Source organism: Mastigoproctus giganteus, chromosome 1, assembly GCF_048544385.1.
Source record: "Mastigoproctus giganteus isolate SK-2022 chromosome 1, ASM4854438v1, whole genome shotgun sequence".
In the NCBI taxonomy this organism is placed as follows: Eukaryota; Metazoa; Arthropoda; class Arachnida; order Uropygi; family Thelyphonidae; genus Mastigoproctus; species Mastigoproctus giganteus.
In genome coordinates, this window is record NC_143575.1 from 209633711 (window position 1) to 209658781 (window position 25071).

Here is a 25071-nt window from a genome sequence, read left to right on the forward strand (position 1 = left end):
TGAGCAAAATGAAAGACCATGTGATATTGCACGTGCTATGGGCCTAAATGAGGCAACGCCGAAAATTACAAAGAATGCAGAGAAAATAAAAACTACTTTTATAGCAGGAACAACTCAAAGTGTAATTAAAATCCATTAGATTAAGACACAAAGAATTGGAAAAGATGGAACAGCTGTCATCTGTTTGGATAGAAAATCAAACAAAAAACAAGTTTGCTTACAATAGAAGCAAAAGCATTAGCAATATTTTATTACATAATAGTCGTAATAAAATACTTACGTATTTTATTACAGTAATGTTTTGATTACAAATGAGTGTTCAATCTTGGGTGGTCGGCACCTAACCCTTTTTTTCCCATAGGGCCTATTGTTTATGTTGCACGATTTTGCATTGCACGAGGGTTTCTAGGAACACAACTATTGTGCTATACGAGGGCTCACTGTACTTAATTAAAGTCAATGTTCTCGACCATGTTTAGTACTTATTTTTGTTATATTAATTGACTGTGTCTGAATCACAATGGTATCATACTTCAGCAATGATGCTTTTAATCAAAAAAAAAGCCTTGAAATATTGACTTCCATCTTTGAATCCTCTTTTATACAGTAATTCTAAAATATGATTTACTTGAAAAGTAAATCATATTTTAGAATTACTGTAGAGATTTCTGCTCAGCCAGAAATCTCTACAATGACATCTATCTAGTGGGAAATTTTGTATTGTGCTGCACGTTCCCACTCATCAGTTGTCAATTCACCAGAAGTGTTATTTCCAAGATTCCAGACAGCAGGATTTTTATCTGTAATACTTGCTCTCAATAAGTTTTATTTTGGAGGTGGTGGGCTATATCTTAAAAGAAAAAAAACCTTAGGTAATTCTTTAATATTATAGTTATTCCAACTTTCTAATCTTGAGGTGCATTAGAAAACATGTCAGTAGATAGAAACATTAGCATACTATATAAACAAAGCATTTATTACAAAACATCTTCATAACGTCTTACAAAGTTTGTTCTATTAAATTTATTTGTTGACTAATAATCAGATGTCACATTCTGAAAACACCAAATGTTGTGTCAGCAACTGGGGCATTAAATGCAGCACTGAGGGATAGGCCAAGTACTTTCCTTGTATCAGCAGGATCTATTACACCATCGTCCCAAATCCTGAAGAAAAAAAGTGCTTTAGCTAAAATACTTTTATTATTGGCTTATTTAGATAAAAAGCATTACCTAGCTTAGAGATATCATAATATGATATAAGCAAGGGTCACTTCCTTTATTATTTTAATTTACTTTCAGAAAAATAATGTTCTTCATTGCCTAAAAAGTGCCACCATCTGCTGAAGGTATATACTATATCTTCCCAAAGTCTCTAACAGCCTGCTGAATGTTAGCTTTTAAAAGTTGTATAAAAAGTGTGCAGGAAACAAAAGTAATAGCAGTAGCCAATATAGTTGCAGAATTCCAAAGGGATATTATTATCACTAAAGTGTTTGATAAAACAGTTAAACAATATGGTTAGCCAAGAAAACGGATCGGTAATGATCAGCAAATGCTGAAGGGGGGGGGGAGTTTACTGAATATGTATTCTCAGAGTATCTTGCAAAGGTAAGTGAAATTTATTTTAACAATAAGATGTGCAATAAGATGTGTTATCACTATATAAATAAGAATTTAAGCAATGCTAAACGTACAAGTTTTCATAAATGCACTCTTGCTTTGCATTAGAACATAATAAATTATAGCAACATAGCATAAACAGGTTAGTTTGTTATGTCAAGACTTCTTGGGGTACGGCCTACTTTTCTCATCACGAGCCAATTCATCTAGTATTTATCATGTATTATGTCTGTACAAATAGATGTTCACAGGGCATTTTGCATATTCTGCAGGCTGAAAAATCCAGAATAACTTTGGAGAACCGTACTTTCCCTATGTAAGAGGTATAATTAGTTTCCACCTCTGTGGAGGAAGTACCCTCTAAAAATGTACATTGATTGAACTTTATTTTCTCTTTAGTGGGCACATCATTTTGAAAGTGGATCCGCTTACTAGATCAGCTGTCTTGGGATTTCTTATGGAGATAAGGATAATGCATGCAGCAATAATCTCACACTTCCAGTGAAATGAATATTCAATCACTATACTATAAAATTTGATGCAGATATGTCAAGCAGTGGATCAATAAAATATAAAAATGGATACTCCTGTATATACTCAGGTAATTTTTTCTATTTAATTGACCACTGCTGGATGCCATAAATGTTCTGGTAATCAAGGGGATATAAACCCAGACCTTTACAAATGAATGGTAATGTGACAACTAAGCTGCCATGATTGTGTTTTTGAATATAGAAGGTACAGTCGATTCCGGTTATTTGGGACACATCGGGACTAGTGCATTTTTGCCCGATTAAGCGGCTGCCCCAATTATCCGAAGTTTCACGTAAATAGTTAAAAATACAATGTACCTCCCCCCCCCCCTTTACAATTGGTTCACTGTACAATCAAATCACCTTACAATGGAGTCACCATTGTAAAGTACCGTTCACTATACGATGTGCAGTAAGCGCCGGTCATTGTGATCTGAATTTTAATTCAATTAAACAGCGATTCTAATTAGCAAAAATAGAAGGAATATATTATCCACAGGCTATAAAAGTAAAGATATATTAAGTACAAATTTACCCTTTATTACCTTACCAATTAAAAAATTAAATGATACGTGAAATTCGGAAGAATATAGCATTAGCATTAGTAGAGGCATTTGATGCAAGAAAGCAAGCTTATGCAGCATCAGCCAAAAAAAAAAAAAAACCACTACTTCACCCCTCTGTTCGTTCAAAATACCTGTCCAGCTGAGCCTTAAATTTATTTAGGCTATCAACTTCCACGACAAGGGATGGAAGTCTGTTCCACCAACCAACCACCCGCTGGCTAAAGGCAAAAGTGATAATGGCATATAAGTGATAATCGGAATAGTTAATACGTACTGTAATATGGACATACTAACTAAACTAGTTGACATTTCTGTTCACTGTCATTTGTGGATGGGGGTTAAAATTTAAAACAGTAAAAAGATAAGCAATCAATAACAAAGAACACGACATACACAAATTGCAAGTAACACAATATGCGCAAGTGAGAACGGAGTAACAAAGTAAGCAGCTTTAAAAATAGGAATGAAGAGAAGATTCTGAAAATTATTTTTTTTATACGTTTGAAGATTCCAAAGAAGATTCCATTTCACCATAATAACCCACAGAATTCCAGCTGTCGGTATTACGCAAATTCAATAAGATTGAGTTTACTATCAGTTTATGATAGATTTCACTAACACAAAAGCCCAGTAAACAGGTGACTGCTAATTGTTTTTATTGTTTTATGGTTGTGACCCCCAGAAATCCAAACGAACTATGTGGTACGGTCGGAGACAATCGTAGGGTAATCTTCAGTGCTGCGGTCTCTTGCCCCGATTAAACGGCATTTTGTCCCAATTAAGCGAAGTAAACCCTGGCTATTTTCTCGATTGGGTTCTGTTTTTTAAGATTTTCCCCAAATAAACGGCTGCCCCGATTAACCGGTGGCCCAAATAACTGGAATCCACTGTATTTTATATGTTTTATTGCATGTTAAAATGAATGATTTTATTCAGCAGCAGCAAACCTGCAGCAAATTTTGAAAATTATGAAAAAATGGAAGATCCGTGAAATGTTAAAAACAGCTTTCAGTTATGTTCCATGGATGTTTTAATTTGAAGGCTTTTTAGAGGCTCACAAAGTTTAAAGAGGACTGCTTGCCTGTCAAAGGTGATCCTCACTCTGACCTTCGACTTAAAAAAAAAAAAAAATTGTCGTGATCTGATTGGGAGTAATTGATGTTTAACTATCTGCAAAGTTGCAGATGAAACTGGTATTTCTTAATGGAATATGCTAATCAGTTTTAGCATGAGATTTGGGAATGCAATGCATTTCACCCAAGTTTGTGCTTTGCATCCTCACTGATGATCACAGAGTTCTCAGTCTTCTTTGTGCAGCTGCTGATCCATAATTTGTTTCTTCCTTGATTACTGGTGAGAATCATGATTTTATAGCTATGACTAGAAACAAAAAGCCAAAATTTTCTTTGAGTATATACAGGAGTGTCCATTTTCACAAAAGAGTAACTTACCTGGCACTTGAATAATAGGGGCTTCCCTCCTCTTCAAACTTCTCAATAATGGGGTCCTTTAGTGACTTTTCTTCTTCTGGTGTCCACTGAAAGAAATCATGTTTTAGTTTTTTCAAGAAATAAATATTTTTAAAAATTGATGTTCACAGTTGTTCCATGCTTTCACCAAAGCACCTAAGTTTTATGTAGTGGCATATTCCGATGTTGATTTGCTTTTTATAGTATTCTTTATAGTATATTATTTTATAGTATAATATAAATTTCAATCATAGATATGCATGTAAACATAAATTTTCCTTTAGAGGCTGTAAAATAAGTGCAGATTTCTCTCTTTTCTTCTACTCAAAATTCACAGTATACATTCTGGTAATTCAATGTGTTGATGATAAGTCCTTGTTTCAATTTTCTTTACTGCTTGTTACAGATATTTAAACTTCTCATACAAGGAAATGTGATGATACGCATGTTACATTTTCTTTCTTTTCACAAATTCATATGATCATGGTTCTTATTTAGTTAATTTTTCTTTTCTTTTAAGTTTTGTCATGCCTCAGTGTCTTTTAGGTTTACTTTTTCTTTAAATGGCATGGTATGCAGATAAACTGGAATTATAACTGAAGCACTTCCTGCATAGGTTTAAATTTGCCTTTATTTCTCAAATGAGAAATAAAAACTGTCCTGATTATATCCAGTTAATTAGCTATTCATAATTTTTCATAATAATTCATAATTTTAATTAATTATTCATAAATAAATATTCATTAAAGTTCTAAGTTTCAAAAGAAGTTGCCTTTCTGCTTCTTCCCCCTTCTCTCTGCTTTCATGATCAGAAAACTTATTTTTGACAATGATAAACATGGTGTGCTTGTGCTTCTGGTGCTGATAATGCTGGTTCACTAGTGGGAGTTAGATTAATTATTTTGGTGCCTTACAGTGATTTCTACAATCTCCTCAGCTGTATAGTTGGGTTGAGGATTAAGTTGTTGTTATGGGAGTCTGTTATTAGCCGGTTGTTTGTTCTTAATCTATACATTACTTACTTTGTATTTAAAAACATGTATGTAATTCCTATAAAAAACATTTTAAAATGGGAAAAAAAAAACACATTAAAACGCCTGCTTAAATGTCAGACCCGGCATCCCATACTTTGGGGCAAAAACCACAGACGGAACTTTCAGAATACAATAACCCTAATCAGTGATAAATGTTTTATGAACACAGGCACCACATTATATGAATAACAGATAATTTAGGCCAAAACCAAGGGTGTGTTTATTGATAGGAACCAGATGTTTTTACAAGCATAGTAATGGCAAAAATTAAAAACAAGCAACAGCTAATAACAGTATTCCAACTGAGCATCCCATATAACTTAATCTTCAGCCCTCCTCCAAGGAGATTACAAAGAATTGCCACGAGACACCAAAATACTATAAGCCAGCAGTGCACACACGTAACACTGATACCTGACTGGATCATGAAGAGCTCTTAGTACTAGCATTAGTTTAGGCATATGATGCAAAACAGCAAGCTTATACAGCATCAGCCAAAAAGGGGAGAAAAAATCCCCTTCCCATTTCACCTATCCAGTCACTCGAAACATTTGTCTAGTTTAGCCTTAAATTTATTTAAGCTATCAACTGCCACAACAACAGATGGAAGTCTATTCCAACAATCAACTACCCACTGGCTAAAGGCAAACTTTTGCACATTTATTCTACACAACTGTTTTTCCTCAATTTGAATCTATGCCCTCTCAGGTTCTTAATCTGAGCAGGCAGAAGCATCCCATCAGCATTGAGCCTGCTCAAACCATTCAAGGCCTTATACATCTCAATCAGATCACCTAGCAGGTATCTAGTCTCCAGATGCTGCAACTTGCAGAACTGAAGCCTCTCTTGGTAAGAGCACCCCTTTCTTCCTCTTGTTCCCCTTCTCCGTACTCGTTCTAGCAACTCTACATCCTTCCTAAAATGAGGTCTCCAGACCTGTATGCAGTACTCAAGGTGTGGGCTGACCATTGCCTTATACAAAGGCAATGCATCACCTTGTCTCTGCTAGCAAAATTCTTATATATCATTGACAAAACTACATGACCTGCACTGCTCAGAGAACTTCATATTTGACTGCACAATTACCTCCGGGTCTTTTTCATTCTCCACCTCCCTGAGTGTAGTACCACACAGTTGGTATGTTTCTCCTTCTCAGACCATCTACCTAACTTTTCTAGATCCTGTTGCAGTGGCATACTGTCTTTACTGTCATTAACAACTCTGCCAACCTTTGTATCATCTGCAAACTTGGACATTAAGCCTGATATACCTTCATCGCTAAAGACACAAAACAACAATGGGCCCAGCACCGAACCGTGGGAAGACTCCACTAATAACATTAGCCTACGTAGAGCCGTGTCCATTTTTTACTACTCTCTGCCATCTTCCACTCAACCATCCCTTTACCCATTGCAGCAACTTCCCCTTAATGCCATACTGCTCCAACTTGTGCAACAGTATCAAAAGCTTTCTTGAAATCCAAGTATATGATATCAAAATTATTTTTTGCATCCACATTGTAGTATCAAATCAAATTTTTTTGACAATATGTTTGCCACAGTTCAAAATGTAAGTTTTGCAACAGTGAATCACCAAACAGATAATTTAAATGTACATTTAGCATTACCTGTTTTATTTATTTATTGTAACTTGACCTTGAATATTTAAAATACTATATACAAGTATGATGCTAAATGTTTTTAAAGAAGTATAATGTAATTAATTTCCTAATAATATCCTAATACCTTATTGGATACTCTTCCTGTTCTGCTGCAGCAACTATTCTCTCAATATGTTCAAATATTCTCTTTTGAGAAATAAAAATATAAATTTTAATCTATACAGGAAGAAGTATTTCAATTTCTTCATTTATAATATCTTTTTGTGAAGATACAATACAACAGATCTCCAATTTATGGCCTGCAAAGGAATATCATTCAGTCATTAAGTGAAATTTCACCTGTATTGTGTGATGCCATATGCACTGAAAGGAACGTGCTGCATAACTTTAACTGAATTGGTCTATGAAAGCAAGCAAATTCCTTAAGTGCAGACTTGTAATTGTAGTCAGATTTCACATTTCGCTTTACTTTCTTTTAATGATTCAAACTGCATACACATATTAGTTTTGGCATGATGCATGCATCCTTAGTTTGTTGGTACTATTGTACTAATTGTGATGTGCACTAATTTCAAACTTCTTTAGATCAACGTGATGAAATTAATAGTATTATTTCAGCAGTCAAATTACAGGACTTTTGAAACAAACTTTTATTGCAAATCATATAAAAATCATTCCTACTTCAGTCATTATTTTAAATAATTATCTTTTTTCTAACGGAAACACATTCTCTCTACAATAAACTACTACAGTATCTTTTTTCAATAGCTGCCAAAACCAATTCTCAGTGCAGCACACAAGAATAATACTGATCAGTATCAATAAGGCTGCAATGCATGTTGCATTTGTATATCGGATGCATGCCCATTACATTGGTTTTTTTGTAGTGTTAGATTGAACTAGAGAACTTTTGTAAATTTAAGGAAGGGTTGGACAGCTATCTGAATGAAATGGCAAGTATTTAAAGCTTATACTGAATAAGTTTGGCTTCCTTGCATCAATTTACTTTTATTAAAGCAAACTGATGCAAATTGATTATATTAAAAATTATATTAATTCAAAATACTCACCTATCTGGATGTATAAAAAATTTAATGAAATAAGGCTACATGGTGAAATCTATCTAATAACTGAATAATCTCTGATATAAAATGGACAAAATGCGAATTAAAGGAGAAATACTATAAACTATGCATTATTTTAAAATTTATAGCAAGCTGTATTATCATAAAAGATGAAGTTTATATATTTTGCAAAGGATTAACTTCATTATTACTAGTTCCAAAAGGTTAGAATGTAATAAGGAAATTTCCAATTTAAAAAAATACTGTTTATAATTTCATTTTTAAGAATCAAATACTTCATCATTTACACTGACTGGATGCATCATTATGATGCATTATTACAAGGAGAAATAAAAAGTGCAGACATATTTTATTATTTGCATATTGATGAAAATTCATATCTTTTATCATAATATTCTAAAACTATTGGAAAATGTTATAAGCTAGCGTGATCTCTTGAAGGTAGTTTGTTAATGTGACCTTCGTGAGCTATACACAATGCAACACATGATGTGGCACCAAACACTGTCCTTTGTAACATCTGTTGGAGAATAGCAGCTATTGCTTCCTTGGTTGTAATTTTCAAATCTTGAATTGTGATCAGATGCGACTGGTAAACTTTGCTTTTCGACGTTCCCCATGGTACTATGAAATCTGGAGCACATGGATGCCAAGAAATGTTTCTAAATTGAGAAATAAGGCATCCTTGGAATAGCTTTCATAACAATTACACGGAACATCTAGCTGTGTGAGACATGGCTCCATCTTATTGAAACCAAATTCTAGTTGCTGAGATAATGTAATTCAGGAGCGAGATAGGTTTCAATCATACCGTGCTAATGCTCTACTATAACTGTTACATTCTTATTTTGGCCATTTTCAGAAAATGAAGGTCTGATCATGCCAGATTATAATATACAGCTCCATACCTTACCTTAGCTCAATTATGAGAAGCTTGATGCATTTAACAACAATGTTATAAAGTGGACACTGTCTAAGGAAATTGATGGTCAAGGGCAAAGGTTTATATTTTAAATGGGGAGATTATAGTGGGCTGGGGTCTTAGGCTCTATCAACTAAGACTGGTAATTTCAAGTTGGATAAGATTCCTAGGGTAGATGGGATACACACAGTTATATTAAAGAATGCAACAAGGGAGTGCAGTATACCACCAGGACTGTTACCAAGATTATTACTGAACTGGAGTGATTGCCTTGGACTTAAGTGCAATGTCTCACCCATTCATAAAGGAGGGCTGAGTTGGAAATGAGTACATATAAAATGGGGAAAATAACAAAATCAGTGATTTAAGGATGGAATATCTTAATAAGGATGAAGCCTTAAAAGGATTACGGCATAGTTTTTTTGAAGGGAATGTCTTGCCTGACAACCCTAGTTGATTACTATGATATGTCAAACAATTAGATGCTGGAAACAATATTGTACAGTAGACTCTCGATTTTCCAGGATAGGTGGTAAAAAACAAATCCCGGATAATCTATTTCCCGGTTAATCCAAAAATACAAAATTTCCCGACATGCGTAAGAGATACGTTCCAGGACTTCTTACTTCGTCAAGTTTTACATAACTCGGGAATGACTAATACCATATTGCTACTATATTATTATTGACAAATCTGAATTCTGTGCGATACTTGTTAATGTTTGGCCATTTTCATACATCCTTATTAGTTTAATTTTCTGATCCAAATCGATGGCTTTCCTTTTGCTGGTAGATTTACTAGTAGCACTGTCACTTATTCTCTTAGTCGGCACCATGATAACGGTCAAAACAAAATTTTCTGAAAAGAACTTCAGAGGGTTAAGGGGAAAAGCACACTATTATCACCTCATGTGAATTCACATTTTACTAAAGCACATTTCTGGAGGTCACTGCATTTAAACAATTTGCACCTTCCGGGTTACTGGGCTTTTCTGTTTTTGCATCTAATTATAAACGGGTAGTAAATTCAATTTTATTGCATTTGCGATAATACTGATAGCTCGAATTGTGTGGGTTTTTACGTTATTATGGCGAAATGTGTTCCCTTCACTGAAATCTTCAGTCATATAAAAAAAAACCCATAAATAAATTGTAAGAACCTCTTCTTTCCTATTTTTTTGCTTGTTACTCCATGTCTCACTTGTGCAATTTCTGCATGTCGTCGTTATTGATTGCTTATTTTATTTATTTATTATTTTTGTTTTAAATTTTACAGTCCTAAAAAAAAAAAAAATTGAGCGAAAAAAAATTTATGTAAATCTGTAGTTGAGTAAGTCGGGGACTTGCTGTATCGAAAAATGTTCAGCAACCTACGTAAAAAATATAGCGATAGATAAAAAACGAAAAAAAAAAACTTACCGCTTCCCTTCATTTTTTACAATGTTGCATATGATTTGGTCCCCAACATTATAATGGTTCTTTAGAGATTTAATGGATGCACTGTTTTCAAACTTTTGAATAATTTCAAGTTTTTGTCTGAAAATGCAACTCTTTTGCGTTTAGCCATCATTTACTAAAATCTGTATATCCAGATTTTAGTAAAACTTTTTAGTTCCTAGTGAGAGGCTAATGGATGCACCGTTTTCAAACTTTTGAATAATTTCAAGTTTTTGTCTGAAAATGCAACCCTTTTGCGTTTAGCCATCATTTTCGCGATTTCTAAACAAAAAAAAAAAAAATTACTATAAAAAAAATCCTGACATCCTACAAAACAAAATTTGTCCTTTTGCACTGCAACGGAACATAACAATCGACGCAACGCACTAAAACAAATTAAACATTTGGTCTCTTTTTTTTTTTGAGCAGTGGGTGGGAAGACAGCGGGGATTGCAAGATAATAGGTACGTTAATCTCCCAATGACGACTTCTTATAATGCCGCTTGTTGCTTATTTATGACTTGCAAAATATCTGTTTATACCTATTCCAATTATTACTTGAATTTTTTTATTTATGGTTGATTTTTTTTTTTTTTTTTTTTTTTTTTTTCAATTTGGAGTCTTGAAGTGTCCCGGTTAATCGAGAGTCTGCTGTATATCCAGATTTTAGTAAAACTTTTTGGTTCCCAGTGAGAGGCTACTGTACAAACTGTAATGTGATTGAATTACTAAGATACTCAAGTGGATTGGAGTGGAATGGAGACAGGGTGACAATTAATGGGCATTCTTCAGAGTGGACTAATGTAGCAAGAAGGGCTCCCCTCGGGGTTCAGTGTTGGGGGATCCCCCTTGTTTTTTTTTTAATTTTCCTCAATGATACTGATTAGAGTATATAGTGAAAACTGTCAAAGGCTGTTGGTGATTTAAAGGCAAGTAGGACAGTTAGCAATCAGAGGACCAGTGCGGCTGCTGTTTCAGAACAACTAAGTTGCACATATGGTATGGTTTGTAAGGTGGCAGATGAAGTTCATTCCTTCTAAATGCAAGGTTTTGCATTTTGGAAAATAAATTCAGGGATTGCATAGAGACTACGAAACACAAAATTAAAGGTAGTTCAGGATAAGCAAGATTTAGCAGTTATGATACACGTAATAAGAGGTGTGGCAATAAAGTTCCTGGACTGGTGCAGTAAGAAAAACAGTGATGGAGCTTGAAAATGGTTTTATTTTTATTCAAAGTAATCACAACCTGATTTAATGTACTTATTTCACCTTTTTAAAAGTTTCAGAAAAGAGTCAGTGAAAGTGTCTAATGAGACACATTCAGTGACTCTTAAATGTCTTTGCAGTTTCAGTTTTCACCTTGAGAAAGTGGAAAGAGTCCACTGAACCTAGATTTGAATAGTAGGGTGGGATGGTTGATCTGTACAATGCCATGTTTTGTGAGAAATGTTCATAACCAGTGTGGAAAGAGCAGAGGGCATTGTTGTGCAACAAGAACCAGCTGCCATGAACTATGCACAACAATTATCATGCTGAAGCATGCTAACTGCTGTGCATGGACTATAAATTATTGCATCAGAAACCCGCCTTGTCTTCTGGAAATGTCACAGGACCCACATGTGAAACACATCATGCATCTTGCACCAAGCTATCATTTGCCAATTGGTAACCCAAGTTAATATGAAATGATTAGGAGTATTTTTGGTTTGAAATTGATGATGAAAACTTTGTTGAGTTTTCATTATGAAATCTGTCTTCACAAATAATTTAATGTGAGCACAGGGCATTATGAGCTTGTACTAATTGGCAGCAAACAAAACTCCAAGATCCTGCCTTTTGAAATATGAGTTTTGAACTTGACTTGACTACATTATGTTTAGCACTTGTAATTTAAGAACTAAATATGTCCATACTTTCTACCACACTTCTATATATAAATGTATGACATGAAAATCTTACTATGTAATCTTTATAATAAATTTGGTTTCAGAGTTAAAATAAACAGCAATTTCATGTCAATAGTTTACAAGTGAACTAGGGTTTTTTTTGTGTGTTTTCGAGTGACCTGAGTCAAAATAAAATTAATGTCAAAATACAGTTGTTCACTAATTTTTTTGCTTCTCGTTTGGCTGTTATTAATTTACTAACCAGGTGTACCCAGTGACAATTTATAGTCTAAAAAAGGGTTGATAAATTGCATTGCTATTCAAATTAATTTAATAAAACAAATATAGGATTCCACCTGTGTTTTTCTAATACAGTGTTCTTACCGGCTTTCCTTCTCTTTGTCTCTGTTCTTTGGTAATTTGTGCCAGAACATTTGCAGCTTGCTCTCCTCCCATTACAGAAATTCTTGCATTGGGCCACATGAATAGAAACCTTGGCCTGTCAAAATAAAATAAAAAATAGCATAATATAATTCACATTATTATTAAAATATTCTTTCCATTTATGCTTTGAGAATAAAAAGAGTTTTATTCTCAAAACAAGTTATATTTCTTGTTCTCCCTAGCTCCTTATATATAAGTGATCTTTGTAACAATCAAAATGCATACATAATATGTGCAGTAATATCCATTACAGCTCAATAGGTAAAGGTTTAAAAGATAAAGAAGAAATCACATGCCTCTGTGGGAAATGAACCATAACTCACACCACAGCAGATAAACACACATCCTTAGTCTCACAAAAATACCACTACAGGAATGGAATCAAACCATGGCCAATGACATGGGAAACTGAAATGCATGCATTATCCAACACAGCTCATAATAATGATAATAATAAAATAAATAAAAAAAAAAACTTCTATTTATTTATGTTTCAACAGCAAGTATCAAAATCCAAATCCTGATTACATATAAAACCTATATCAAATGAACGAACAATCAATCAATCAAAAATATAATGCCTAAAGAATCACAGGGAAATGCTATCTTAATGTTCCTAGGGGTATTAGTGTTTGAAAACCTGTGCATGGCGCCTCCGTAGCTAGGCAGGCAGGAGCAGCAGTGCGTAGCACACGCTTCTTGATTAGACCGGGGTTCAAGCTCGTGACCACCAATGATGCGAAAAGGTCAGAGAATGACCACTGCATATCCCCGGAGCAATATGGCCTTAGTTGCTAATGCTCCAAATAACAAACAAACGGCATGACAGATGCATTTTTCTGCATCATCCTGTTATAAAGACATTCACTTGCTAGTTGTGCCATCAATTTCTGTTTAGCAGTATCACAAAAAAGCAAATTCATTGAGGAAGAAAAACTAACTATTTCTCTTGACAAGTGAGGTCTTTACTAGCCACTTTATTTCCAAAAAGACTGACTATAATCAGCTTTCTGTCAAGGGTATTTTTTTAAATTTTTTTTTGTGGATATGCCAAAAGATAAATATTAGTATTCCAGCACAGAACAGACTTTGAAAATGTCTGACTACAACAATTGTCATGCAAACTCCATAGACCTGAAAACTATGTCGAAAGAACATACTAGTGTAAAGGCTCATAATAATGATAAATACTGTACCATAATTTCATTGTAATATAAAATTATACAGCATCCTAATATTTAATGAAAATGTGTATAATATCCATATATAAAATATACACTGAGTGATCACTGAATTATGACTATGAAAACTGAATGTGACCCGTTGACCATGTGAGGTACGAGAGTGCAGAGTTAGTCGACCTACGTAACATAGTAAGGTATCAGTGGTTCAGTAGGTAGTAAAATTCCGAGTGTGATGGGTAAAAGGAAGGATTTATCGGACTTTGATAAAGGACAGATTGTGGGTGCTCGATGAGCTGGTGCCTCGATTTCCCAAATGGCTGAACTGGTGAAGTGGTCAAGAGCCACCGTTGTTAAAGTGTACTATGACTGGCATCAAAATGGTCAAACAACGACCCGATGGCAAAACTGCAAAGGTCAGCGAAAGGTTGATGTTAGAGGTGAGCGCTGGGTCAGACGACTTGTACAGGCAAACAGGTGCAGCACTGTTGAAGAGTTGACTACCCAATACAACATGGGCCAACCCAGAACTATCTGGCACGACCATGCGTTGCATGCTCCACGTATGTGCTATACCAGCAGACCACCCTTACGGCATCCTCTCCTAACCAAGGTTCATTGGCAAAGAGCATGTAAGTTGGACGTTAGAAGGCTGGAAGAAGGTGTGCTGGTCGGATGAGTCATGTTATTTATTCCACACCGTGGATGGATGGTCGTGTACGGATTTGGCATCAACAACATGAGGCTCTTGATCCATCATACATGATATCAAAAGTGCAGGCCGGTGGATGCAGTTATATGGTGTGGGGCATGTTTCACTGGCAGGAACTTGGACTCCTGCATGTGGAACAACGTATCAGTGGTCTCAGCTATCGTCAACTGCTTGCTGACTGTGTACACCCCGCTATGTTACACTTTTTTCCAAATGGCGATGGTGTCTTCCAAGATGACAATGCACCAAGCCATCGGGCACTTGTTGTGCAGGAATGGTTTGAGGAACACAGTTCTGACTCTGAACTCGCGCGATATCAATCCAATAGAGTACTTGTGGGACGCTATGGAAAGGCATATCAGGTATCTGGATACACTAATCACCTCCATATCTGCATTGCTGACCGCATTACACACAGCTTGGTTGGCCATACCTCCTGAACGCTTCCGACATCTTGCTGAATCAATGCCATGTCGGATAGCTGCTGTACTGAGGGCAAAAGGAGGACCTATGAAGTATTAAGTAGGTGGTCATAATTCAGTGATCACTCATGTGTATATATATAATTTATTAGCAAATAAAATCATGGACTTAAAGAAAAGAAATTATTATTATTGTTATTAGCCATATGGTACAAGGAAGCCTGAGGTGGTGCAGCCTATGCTGCACCAGCCAAAAAAAAATAGCATACATTTAATTCTGTTTGTTTATTACATTTTGTATTAGCATATTTAAATAATTGAAATTGCCTAATGCAAACTGATAATTAACATACGAGTAAGCACGACCACACATTCCATAGTTTCCTGCTCCATAAGATCCACCTATGATGAGAGTTATTTTTGGTACTTGAGCACATGCGACAGCAGTTACCATTTTAGCTCCATTCTTAGCTATACCTCCTGCTTCAGCTTCTCTTCCAACCATAAATCCTAAGAAATTTTTTTGCAAAGTAATAATTTTATATTCAACACATAAAAATGTTTATAATTGTCACTTATAATAAAATATATTTTTATAAATAATTATAAAAATTAAACTGAATAAATACCATTTTACTCATCAAATGAACATCTTTGTTTTATTCAGAAATATCAAGAATAAAGCAACAACTCATAATAATTCTTCATTTCCATTTAGAGATATGAGAAATCAAGTTATATAATTTGTAAGAAAATTATTTCGATTAGCATAATGTCAATATTTAAATGGCAGACATTATTTCTTCATTTTGTTAAGAGAGACTTGCAGCTGTTAAAAATAACTGAATTCACTGCAGATCTTTAAAAAAAAATTTGAAATGCATATCTGTGTAATGAAAAACTAAAACTAAAAAAAAAAAAAAAAAAATGAAAATTGGGAACGTTCATTTCTTATTAAACATGGGGTAGTACATCAAAATGACAAGGAAAGGTACGAAAAGAGCTTAAATAATATTTTAACACCTAATGCATATAAACCTAAACACTTTATGGCCAAATTACACGAGCATATAGATGATATCCAATTATTTAAAACTATTCATAACCATCTAATGGGCAGGTTGTATTCTAGCAACAAAAAAAAAAAAAAAAAAAAAAGGAGCCTAAAATTAATAGTATTATGCAAGTATTCATGATTAGATAATATCTATTATGTAAATATTCCTCCAATATGTCTTCACTTTCAATCTGCATTGTTAATTATATTTTTAATTGGAGAAACATCTAAAAAACTTCTTTTTGGCTCAGTGCTGACATAAAAAATGTGTGGCACAGCCACATATATGCTATCTTTCCTCAAATTTTTGGATTTCCTTAGATTTTTCCTGCACTTCAGTCCTGAAATTTTTTTATTCATAGTAGTCAGGAAATATTTTTTGGCTCATAAGTTTGCTGTTACCAAAGGTATTTGTTACTATCCGATACAGTATTAGAATAAAGAATAAAATTGTAAAGTGTATCATTTTAAGCTATTGCTTGTCTTTTTCTTAAAAAAAAAAAAGAAAGTGACTGGTGATCAACATATAACATATCTACAAATGTTATTTGTTATACATATTTTTTAAATTATTCGCAGATTTAAGTAAATTGGCAAAACTCCATGGGTTTACTCAAAGGATTGTGAGATGGAACAACATAATGAATATTAACAAACAGTAACAGATTTATAAAAAAAAATTTTCTGTATACTTTGAAGTATACAGAAAATTTTGTACATTTCTTCCTGTATTAACTGCTATGAATGCCCAATCCTATCAGTGTGCTAGTATTTAACTCTCTATAGAGAACAAGCATACCAGTACATGTTCTACATGCAATCTAGTTTCACTTTTAGCTATCAAAGTGTTAGTTAAAACCCTGTTAAATTCCTAATTTTATATTACACTGCTCAAAAAATTAGGGATATCACTATCAATTATAGTAAATAGAATAATGACCATAGCTTTACTGATATTTGCTGAAAACACTTGTTTATATAAGTATTTACCATAAGGATATCACAAGGATTGCATTTCAGTCACTGAAGAAGCAATGCAGGAAGTATCACAAACACCTAAGAATTATCTGCCTTTCCTTAAGAAATTAAAAAGCCAGGTGAAATGCTTAAATTTTCACATTTTACCTGTGTACCATATCACTAAAAGAAAAATTTAAATCCAAATGTCCCACATGTGCATGATCACTGTAAATGGCACAATATGTGAGAGACAATATATGTGACAACCTAAAAGGTGGGATGATGAATAGGCATCCCATATCCTTAATGCTAAGTGCATTGCCGGCAAGTGTATACTGCTGACAAAGGAGGTAACAGCATTTAAAAACGTGTTTTAATTAGTATATTTTAATGCTCTGACTGGGTTTTATCAAATGTTATGCTACAGCAGTTTTACTGTATTTTAAAACAGTCTTTTAATTTAATTGGTATATTTCTTTATTTTTATTTTAATCAAGCCCTCTATCACTGGCAGGATGTTTTACTGAAATGGGTTTAGGCAGACTGCATCTTTAAGGCAGTATCTTTTCATTAAGGATTAGGTTCCAAATCTCCAATGCCTATCTGAGAGGATATTATCAGTGTGTACAAGCATTTAATGATGCAATGCATTAAGGAATTTCAGAGATTTGGCATGAATGAAGCTAGCAAACACATTTAAGATTTACATGGCAGTGTAAGAGACATGAATCTGCTCCCTATGATTACATATTGGCATGAATAATATTACAAAATATAGAAGTTTGCTGATTATTAGATTAAAAGAAAGTTACTTATGTTCTCTCTCTCTTTTTTTTTTTTTTTTTCATATTGTAAGAGTAGTGTATAACAAGGCTGCTGCCATGTATTTGATGCAAGTATGCAAGGAGGTTCTCATGGAAAAGCTAGGAAAGAGGTTCTCATGTAAATTAAAAAGTTTTATAAGGAGCAAGGAAGCATGCTAAACCTAGGCATGAAATTTTCTTTGGTGGTTTGCAAACTTCTAATGGCAGAGATAGTCATGGATACCAAGATGGCCACAAGGAGATTACAATTTACATCTAATGAAATATCAAGTTAGAATTGCTGCTATTTTGAGTGAGCTCCAGTTGACCTATACTAATTTAATCTTTATGCAGGAAAGGGTAATTAAGGAATTAAAATGGATGGTAATAGAGTAGCTACCTACTAAATGATAAACACGTGTCAATAGCTGTTTTGAATAAGGTATACAAGGGTTGTTTAATAAATTTCTAATAAGTTTAAATGCAGCACAGAAAGGGTTATTATATAGTGTTGAATTTGTACTATTTTTCCATATAGTCCCCTTGTAACTCAGACTTTTTTAGGCAATGTCCCAAATTCACGATCCCAGTTTTGTAGTCAATTTCTTGAAAGTTCTGAAAAAAGGAGTGTGCAGCTGATATCACCTCATCAACCAATCCAAGTTTCCTTCCAGACTTTTTTATTTATTTATTTATTGTACGAAGCGGTACCTACCAAAACTTTGGTAACACTACTAGTCAATTTAGATAATTATAAACAACTTCTCTCCCCCCTCCGTGCATTGTCTGTCAGGTGGGAGGAACTTAAAAAAAAAAAGTAATAACAATAATAAGTAGAAAATAAGAACCTACTATATGTATATGCATACATATAGGAGGCAATTCAAGGTCCAGGTTGAGGTGTCCAAGTCTAGTTCAAAGAGAACTGCCAGAAAAAGGAGCTTGAGCTCTGTAGAATCATGACTTGCCCAAGTAGCTGGAGGAGTTCTTCCCGACAGTAACAGTATTCACCATATAGTGCAAGAAAGCCATAGGCCTTTGCTGCACTGGTGCAAAAAAATAAATAAATAAATAAAAACTAACCAAGTAGATAAGAAAACATAAATTATATGCTTCCCTCCTCACACAGGTAAGTGTGTGAGGAGGGAACTTACCTATGTGAGGTAAGTTCTTCTATAATCATTAATCATTACAAGGAACTGGAGCTCCCAAGCATTCAAACCAGTACAGTCTGTCCTCGTATAGCACGATAGTTGTGTTCCTAGAACCCCTCGTGCAATGCAAAATCGTGCAATATAAACAACAGGCCCTATGGGAAAAGTGGGGTTAGGTGCCGACCACCCAAGATTGAACACACATTTGGAACCAAAACATTACCAAACACAATAAATAATCGGGTAATTTTAATCGTTATAAAATACATAAGTATTTTATAACGATTAAAATATGTAATAAAAAATATAATATATATTTTTATTATAATATAATAAATAATAAAAAATAAATATTTTTATTATTTATTATATTATAATAAAGTATTTTTAGTATTTTGTAATACTAAAAAGTATTTTTTACGAATAAAATACGTATTTTATTCGTAAAAAATTTATTACATTAAATAAAATAGTCGTAATAAAATACTTACGTATTTCATAATACGTAAGTATAAATTATAATATGTAAGTCGTAATAAAATGCTTACGTATTTTATTACGACTATTACGTAATAAAATATTGCTAATGCTTTTGCTTCTATCATAAGCAAACTTGTTTTTTGTTTGATTTTCTATCCAAACAGATGACAGCCGTTCCATCTCTTCCAATTCTTGTGTCTTAATCTAATGGATTTTAATTACACTTTGAGTTGTTCCCGCTATGAAGTTGTTTTTATTTTCTCCGCATTCTTTGTAATTCTCGGGGTTGCCTCATTTAGGTCTGTAGCACGTGCAATATCACATGGTCTTTCATTTCGCTCAAAGCGTTTCACAATTTCATATTTTTTTCTCTATTGACAGAGGCGGACTGGCCATAAGCCTTACCCGGGAAATCCTAGTGGGCCGGAGGCCTGTGTGATTTTGGCCATAAACCATAGTATGAGGCCACTATAAATTTTCCCGGGTAAGAATTTTTGACCCAGTCCGTCTCTGTTTATCGATATTGCTTTTTTTTTTCTCTCTCTGAATCTGCAGTGTCTTCGCCAGGACGCTTCCTTTTCACACCTTTTAAGTATTTTACTCATTTTTAGGGAATAAAGCACAATTACAAAATGAGGAGGCACGCTTAATACACATAAACAAAGCTGCGCGCCTATAGCAACTGAATAAACAACACCGTAAAGGCCGAGATACACTATTAACACCCCACATTTTACTAAAGCACATTTCTGGGGGTTACTACCATAAAACAATAAAAACAATTTCCAGTTTCGTTTCTGCTAGTGGAATCTGTTATAAACTGGTAGTAAACTCCATCTAATTGCATTTGCGATTATATCGATAGCTGGAATTGTGTTGGTTTTTACGTTATTATGGTGAAGTGTTTCCCCTTTACTGATATAAAACACATAAATACATTTTCAGAATCTTCTCTTCATTCCTATCGTGTTGTGATTCCGCGTTCGACTGCCATTTCTTGTCAACACAAAGGCGAATCGTGCATAAGTGAATTCGGTTCGTGTTATATAAGTTAACGTTTCCCTATTTATAAATCGTGTATGATCGAATTCGTGTAATGTAAACACGTGTTATACGAGGGCCGACTGTACTTGGGGTCACCCACGAAAATTACAGCAATGCTGACAGCACCATGAACTGCCAAGGGACATCCAGAAAAATCCGAAGATGTTGATTATGTAGATATGGAAGTGGGAATGAATACCAATCCTGATTCAGAAAGAGTACCACATCACATCCTTGCCCTCTCCCTCCCACTGAAACAAATTCAATGTTCAATCATACAGCATAATTCTGCATATGAGAATCAACAAACCATGTAAGCTAGCCTTGTTATTAATGCCACACACATCTTCCATATGCACATTCACAGCTGAGTTCTAAGCACCCAGATCCTCACCTGTAGATCACAAGAGCCTGATCTACTGTAGTTTCATTCCCCAAAGAATACACCTACTCCTGCCAGAAGAGATGAGGACCTGAGCATGACTCCTGACTCCAACAATCTAAGTTCTTAGAATTCTAACCAAACAACCTCATGAACCACACACTATACTGCTCTGTGCTGCACTACCAATCTCAGGCTTCCATCTAAAAAAGTGTACCTTTGCCTATGAAATACCACAGTAGCAAAGCCTTGGAAAGCCAAGAAGTGATCCTGCATTTTCACTAGGATCACTTCACAGCCCTCCATCATGATATGGAGCCTGCTCATCTGAGATAATAATTCAAATTCTTAGCTGGGTATATTTCTCACAGGTGTACATAATGTTCCCATGACTCTGTTTCACCACGATGATAATCAGTTCTTTCACTGATTCCTAACTCATGCAACTTTGCATATATGGATCCATAACAAGTTAATAAGTGTATTGATACTGTGTTTTACATCCAGAAGAAACTTGTAAGTAATCCGCCCTTTATCACACACTCTCCAGCACTCTTACCAAAGATTCATCAAAGCATCCCAATTCTTGTCTTCTCTCTTTGCAGTTTCATCAGAATGTCCATTTCTATATTCAGAAAGGAGTTCAAAATAACATTGCACAGAATAAGTTAACCCACAGTACACCAGATGTAGATCAATAGGCAATTTGCCTGTTGATCTACACCTTTAAAGCTGGGTTGACACTATCCTACATGCTATGCATATCCTGAGGAGTATTACCCTTTGAACTGAACCAGGCTTGCTAGCAAATACAGTTTGATTTAAACACTCAAACCAAATAGGAGCGCCATACGTTACCACTGGAATAAATATACATTCGTACAGCAAGTCCAGCACCTTTCCTTTTATTCCCCAGCTAACCCTAGTGATCCAGGTAATTATCCCAATAAACGTCCGTACCTTATCATATACATACCCAACGTGAAAGTTGAATGTTAACGAACCATCCAGCATAACTTCCAGATATTTTAACTTCCCTGCTGAGGATAAACCAACCCATTCATTCTTACAACTAGTGATTTTCAATGTGACGGATGACCCTTAAAGACCTCTGTCTTTGTTTTAGTTCCTGACACAGTTAATTTGTATAACCTATAACACTTGCTAAGATCACATGAGACATGTGTTAGGGCCTAATTTCTAGTTGCATTCAAGAATTCCCTACAATAATTAGTACAGGATCATCAGCATATGCCAACATTGCTGTATTCTCAGTCCTTGTGCAACCAATCTTCCAGAACTAAGTTATACATAAATGGGCCAAAATCCAACACCTGTGGACACCCCATGGTCACTTCCAGCTGAAGATTTCACAATTACCATACAATGTATAAAGTAGTCCTTGACCATTTGAAAGAACTTATTTGAGCAGCCTGCTAGTCACAGCACCAGAAGAACACTGTCACATTGAATGGAGTCAAATTCTCTATGAAAATCAATTTAAACTCCAAGGGCATACTTACTATTTGATCCCAGTATGTGGCTCCGCAATCCAGAAGTGCATCCATATTGCTTGCCTGACCAGTTAAGGTTTCTATATAATCCACAATCGTTCTCTCAGAAACTATTCCTAATCAAGGAAGGGGGCAGCGATAGGTCACTATGATCTAGGATAATGTTTTGGCTTAGATGGTGTATAATCAGTAGATGTTTAGTAAAGCATCCTTCCATGGCGATGGAAAACACCCATGTAAATAGCTATTGAAAACCTGAAGAAAGATCTCAGGTACCAGCAGATGGGCCCTTTAATGGCCTCTCCCTCAATGATGTCCATCCCCAGGCATTTCTTATTCAGCACATCAAATCACACGAGTTTGTCCAATCAGAAGGAGTCTTCATTGGTAAAATTTAGCCTTCTCATCAACACATTCTTCTTCATCTTGAATACTGGCAGCATTCCCAATCAGATGATCCAAGATCAAAGACATGCTTTCCTTTCATATTATATTCTCTTTCTCAGCACTACTAATGGAGTATGCTGTCTCCCCATTATATATTTTGGTCTTGCTAGTACACAGCTTGTATACAATTCCCCAGGAATGCTCATTACTAACTGTTGTGATTAATGATCTCCAAGCAGTTAATTTTAATTTTGCTATCATGCGCAAGTATGCACTTGGTACCTTTTCCATAATTTATGAATTTGCCTCCGAAGTTCACTTAGTTCACCTAACCACCACTTAAAAAGGGTCCTCTTACAGTTTTTTTGCTTCGTGGATGTGCAGGAAGACCCAAAGAGAGAAAGCTGTAGTACACGTACAGAATCCTCACTAGACATGTCTAAAAACCTTGCTCCCTATATTTCCAAGCCTAACACAAATGCATTCCTCATATCTATCCCACTTTGCATAATTAACTGCAAATAATCATAACTGCTCCTGGAATGGAGTTACTTTTGGCATACCCTTTAAAAAGAAGACAATGGCTGAAGATGATCACTACAGATCCAGTCCACCTTTATTTTCCAGTCACTCATGATATCAGTTGAGTTGTACTTACATTACAAATTGCCAAATCTATGTTTGATTTTCCATTAACAGTGAAGAAAATACTATCTGGACCAGACAGGGTTAGTATAACCCATCCACAACTGGCCAAGAATTCTTCCAATTGATGGCCACTGGCATTCATAACTTATTAAAAGTATGACACTGGTCTTGCATTGGAATACATCACAAATATTATTGGATTTCCACCTAAACAATTCTGACTAATTCCACGTACCTAATGTAGATATTATATTGATTGAGCGATACATACAACAGAGATAAAAGGAAATAAAACCCGACTCTATGCCTATGCACACTTATGAGAAGAGCATAATGCATTTATAATAGTGATAACTAAGTCCTTATTAAATACCACAACTGCTGCTCACAACTCCAGTTCCTCTGTACAAAATATGAGACTGAGCACGGTTCCCATATGCAAACAATATCAATTCACTCCCTATTGCATAATAGTCTGACTTCGTCAACAACTGCTCTCAACCTTTAGGCATTAATCTGCAGTATATGTAGATTATCATTTGGCTTTGCATTATACTGATTAACCATTAAGTGATTATTGTAGACTGCCATTACCATTTTCTAACTGTCATACTCTTTCTTTCACCAATTTGAGTGCGTTCAAATATTCAGGACACTGTTTACTCTTTATTGAATGGTTTGCCACTTGGTTTCTAGACATACAGTTTGAGCAGACTGGTTGTTCTTGCCAATGAGTGCAAGACGTATAGGAGTGTCCTATATGTGAGCAGAATAATTGCAAATCGGCTTGTTGTGGCAACCCCAGGGGCTTGGCACACCTAGGGTCCTGAGCTGGATATCATCATTCTTCTCTTTCTTGGCGATTCCCTTCTACTTCTGACTCTTGTTTGTTCTGACTCTCTCTCTCTCAGGGTAATTCAGAAATTTTTTTTTGGCTTGTGCAGCATAAGCCTCAGGCTTCTTTGCACCAAATACGGCTAATGACAATAATAATAATAACAAGTTCTGGTTGTATGTTCAAATTCCTGATAATTGTAGCACAGAGCAACTAAATGATAGTCATTGAAAAAGTTGTATACATGAAGCCAACAAAAATCCTCTCTGCAAGACCAATTGACTCCTAACATGTCTTGATACCTCAGGTACCAAAGTATTTCCCATTTTTCATCTATTTTTACTAAAGAAGCAAACAGTTATCTCAGCCTCCATATTCTAGAGATGCCCATACCTGCCAAATTCTTGCTATATAGATCTCCCAACAGGTCTTCCTTAGTGATTAATTTTTTGACATCATACCATTATTTTCTGTCTTGTCTCTTTTGGAGTAGAGAGGATCACATCCAATCCATTAATTCTTTCACATTCCTTTACCTCTTTGTGGACTAATGTTATTAGTGGAATTCTCCAGAGTTCAGTGCTGGGCTCATGGTTGTTTTCAATAGATATTGATGAAGGTATATATCAGGCTTAATGTCTAAGTTTGCAGATGATACAAAGGTTGGCAGGATGGTTAATGACAGTCATCAGGGTGAGCTACTGCAACAAGATCTAGAAAAATTGGGTCAATTGGCTGAGAAATAGAAGTTTAACATGACAAATGCACGGTACTGAATATGGGTAGTTGTTGTTATTTGGTTTTAGGAGCATTAGCAACTAAGGCCATATTGCTCAGGGGATGTGCGGTGGTCATTTCCTCGACCTTTCTGC

General features: G+C 35.0%; 1 protein-coding gene across 2 annotated transcripts in view; it reads right to left on the bottom strand.

Moving 5' to 3' along the window:
• Positions 1 to 1017: 1017 nt before the first annotated feature.
• Positions 1018 to 25071, bottom strand: part of Mccc2 (methylcrotonyl-CoA carboxylase subunit 2) — a 118520-nt gene continuing 94466 nt past the window's right edge. For both annotated transcript variants that reach the window (XM_090384174.1, XM_090384175.1), the window contains exons 14-17: positions 15289 to 15445; positions 12561 to 12675; positions 4173 to 4258; positions 1018 to 1166 (exon numbers count right to left, since the gene is read on the bottom strand). In XM_090384174.1, coding sequence (XP_090240300.1) covers positions 1049 to 1166; positions 4173 to 4258; positions 12561 to 12675; positions 15289 to 15445 — 476 coding nt within the window. In that variant the 3' untranslated portion in view covers positions 1018 to 1048. The remainder of the gene's footprint in view (positions 1167 to 4172; positions 4259 to 12560; positions 12676 to 15288; positions 15446 to 25071) is intronic.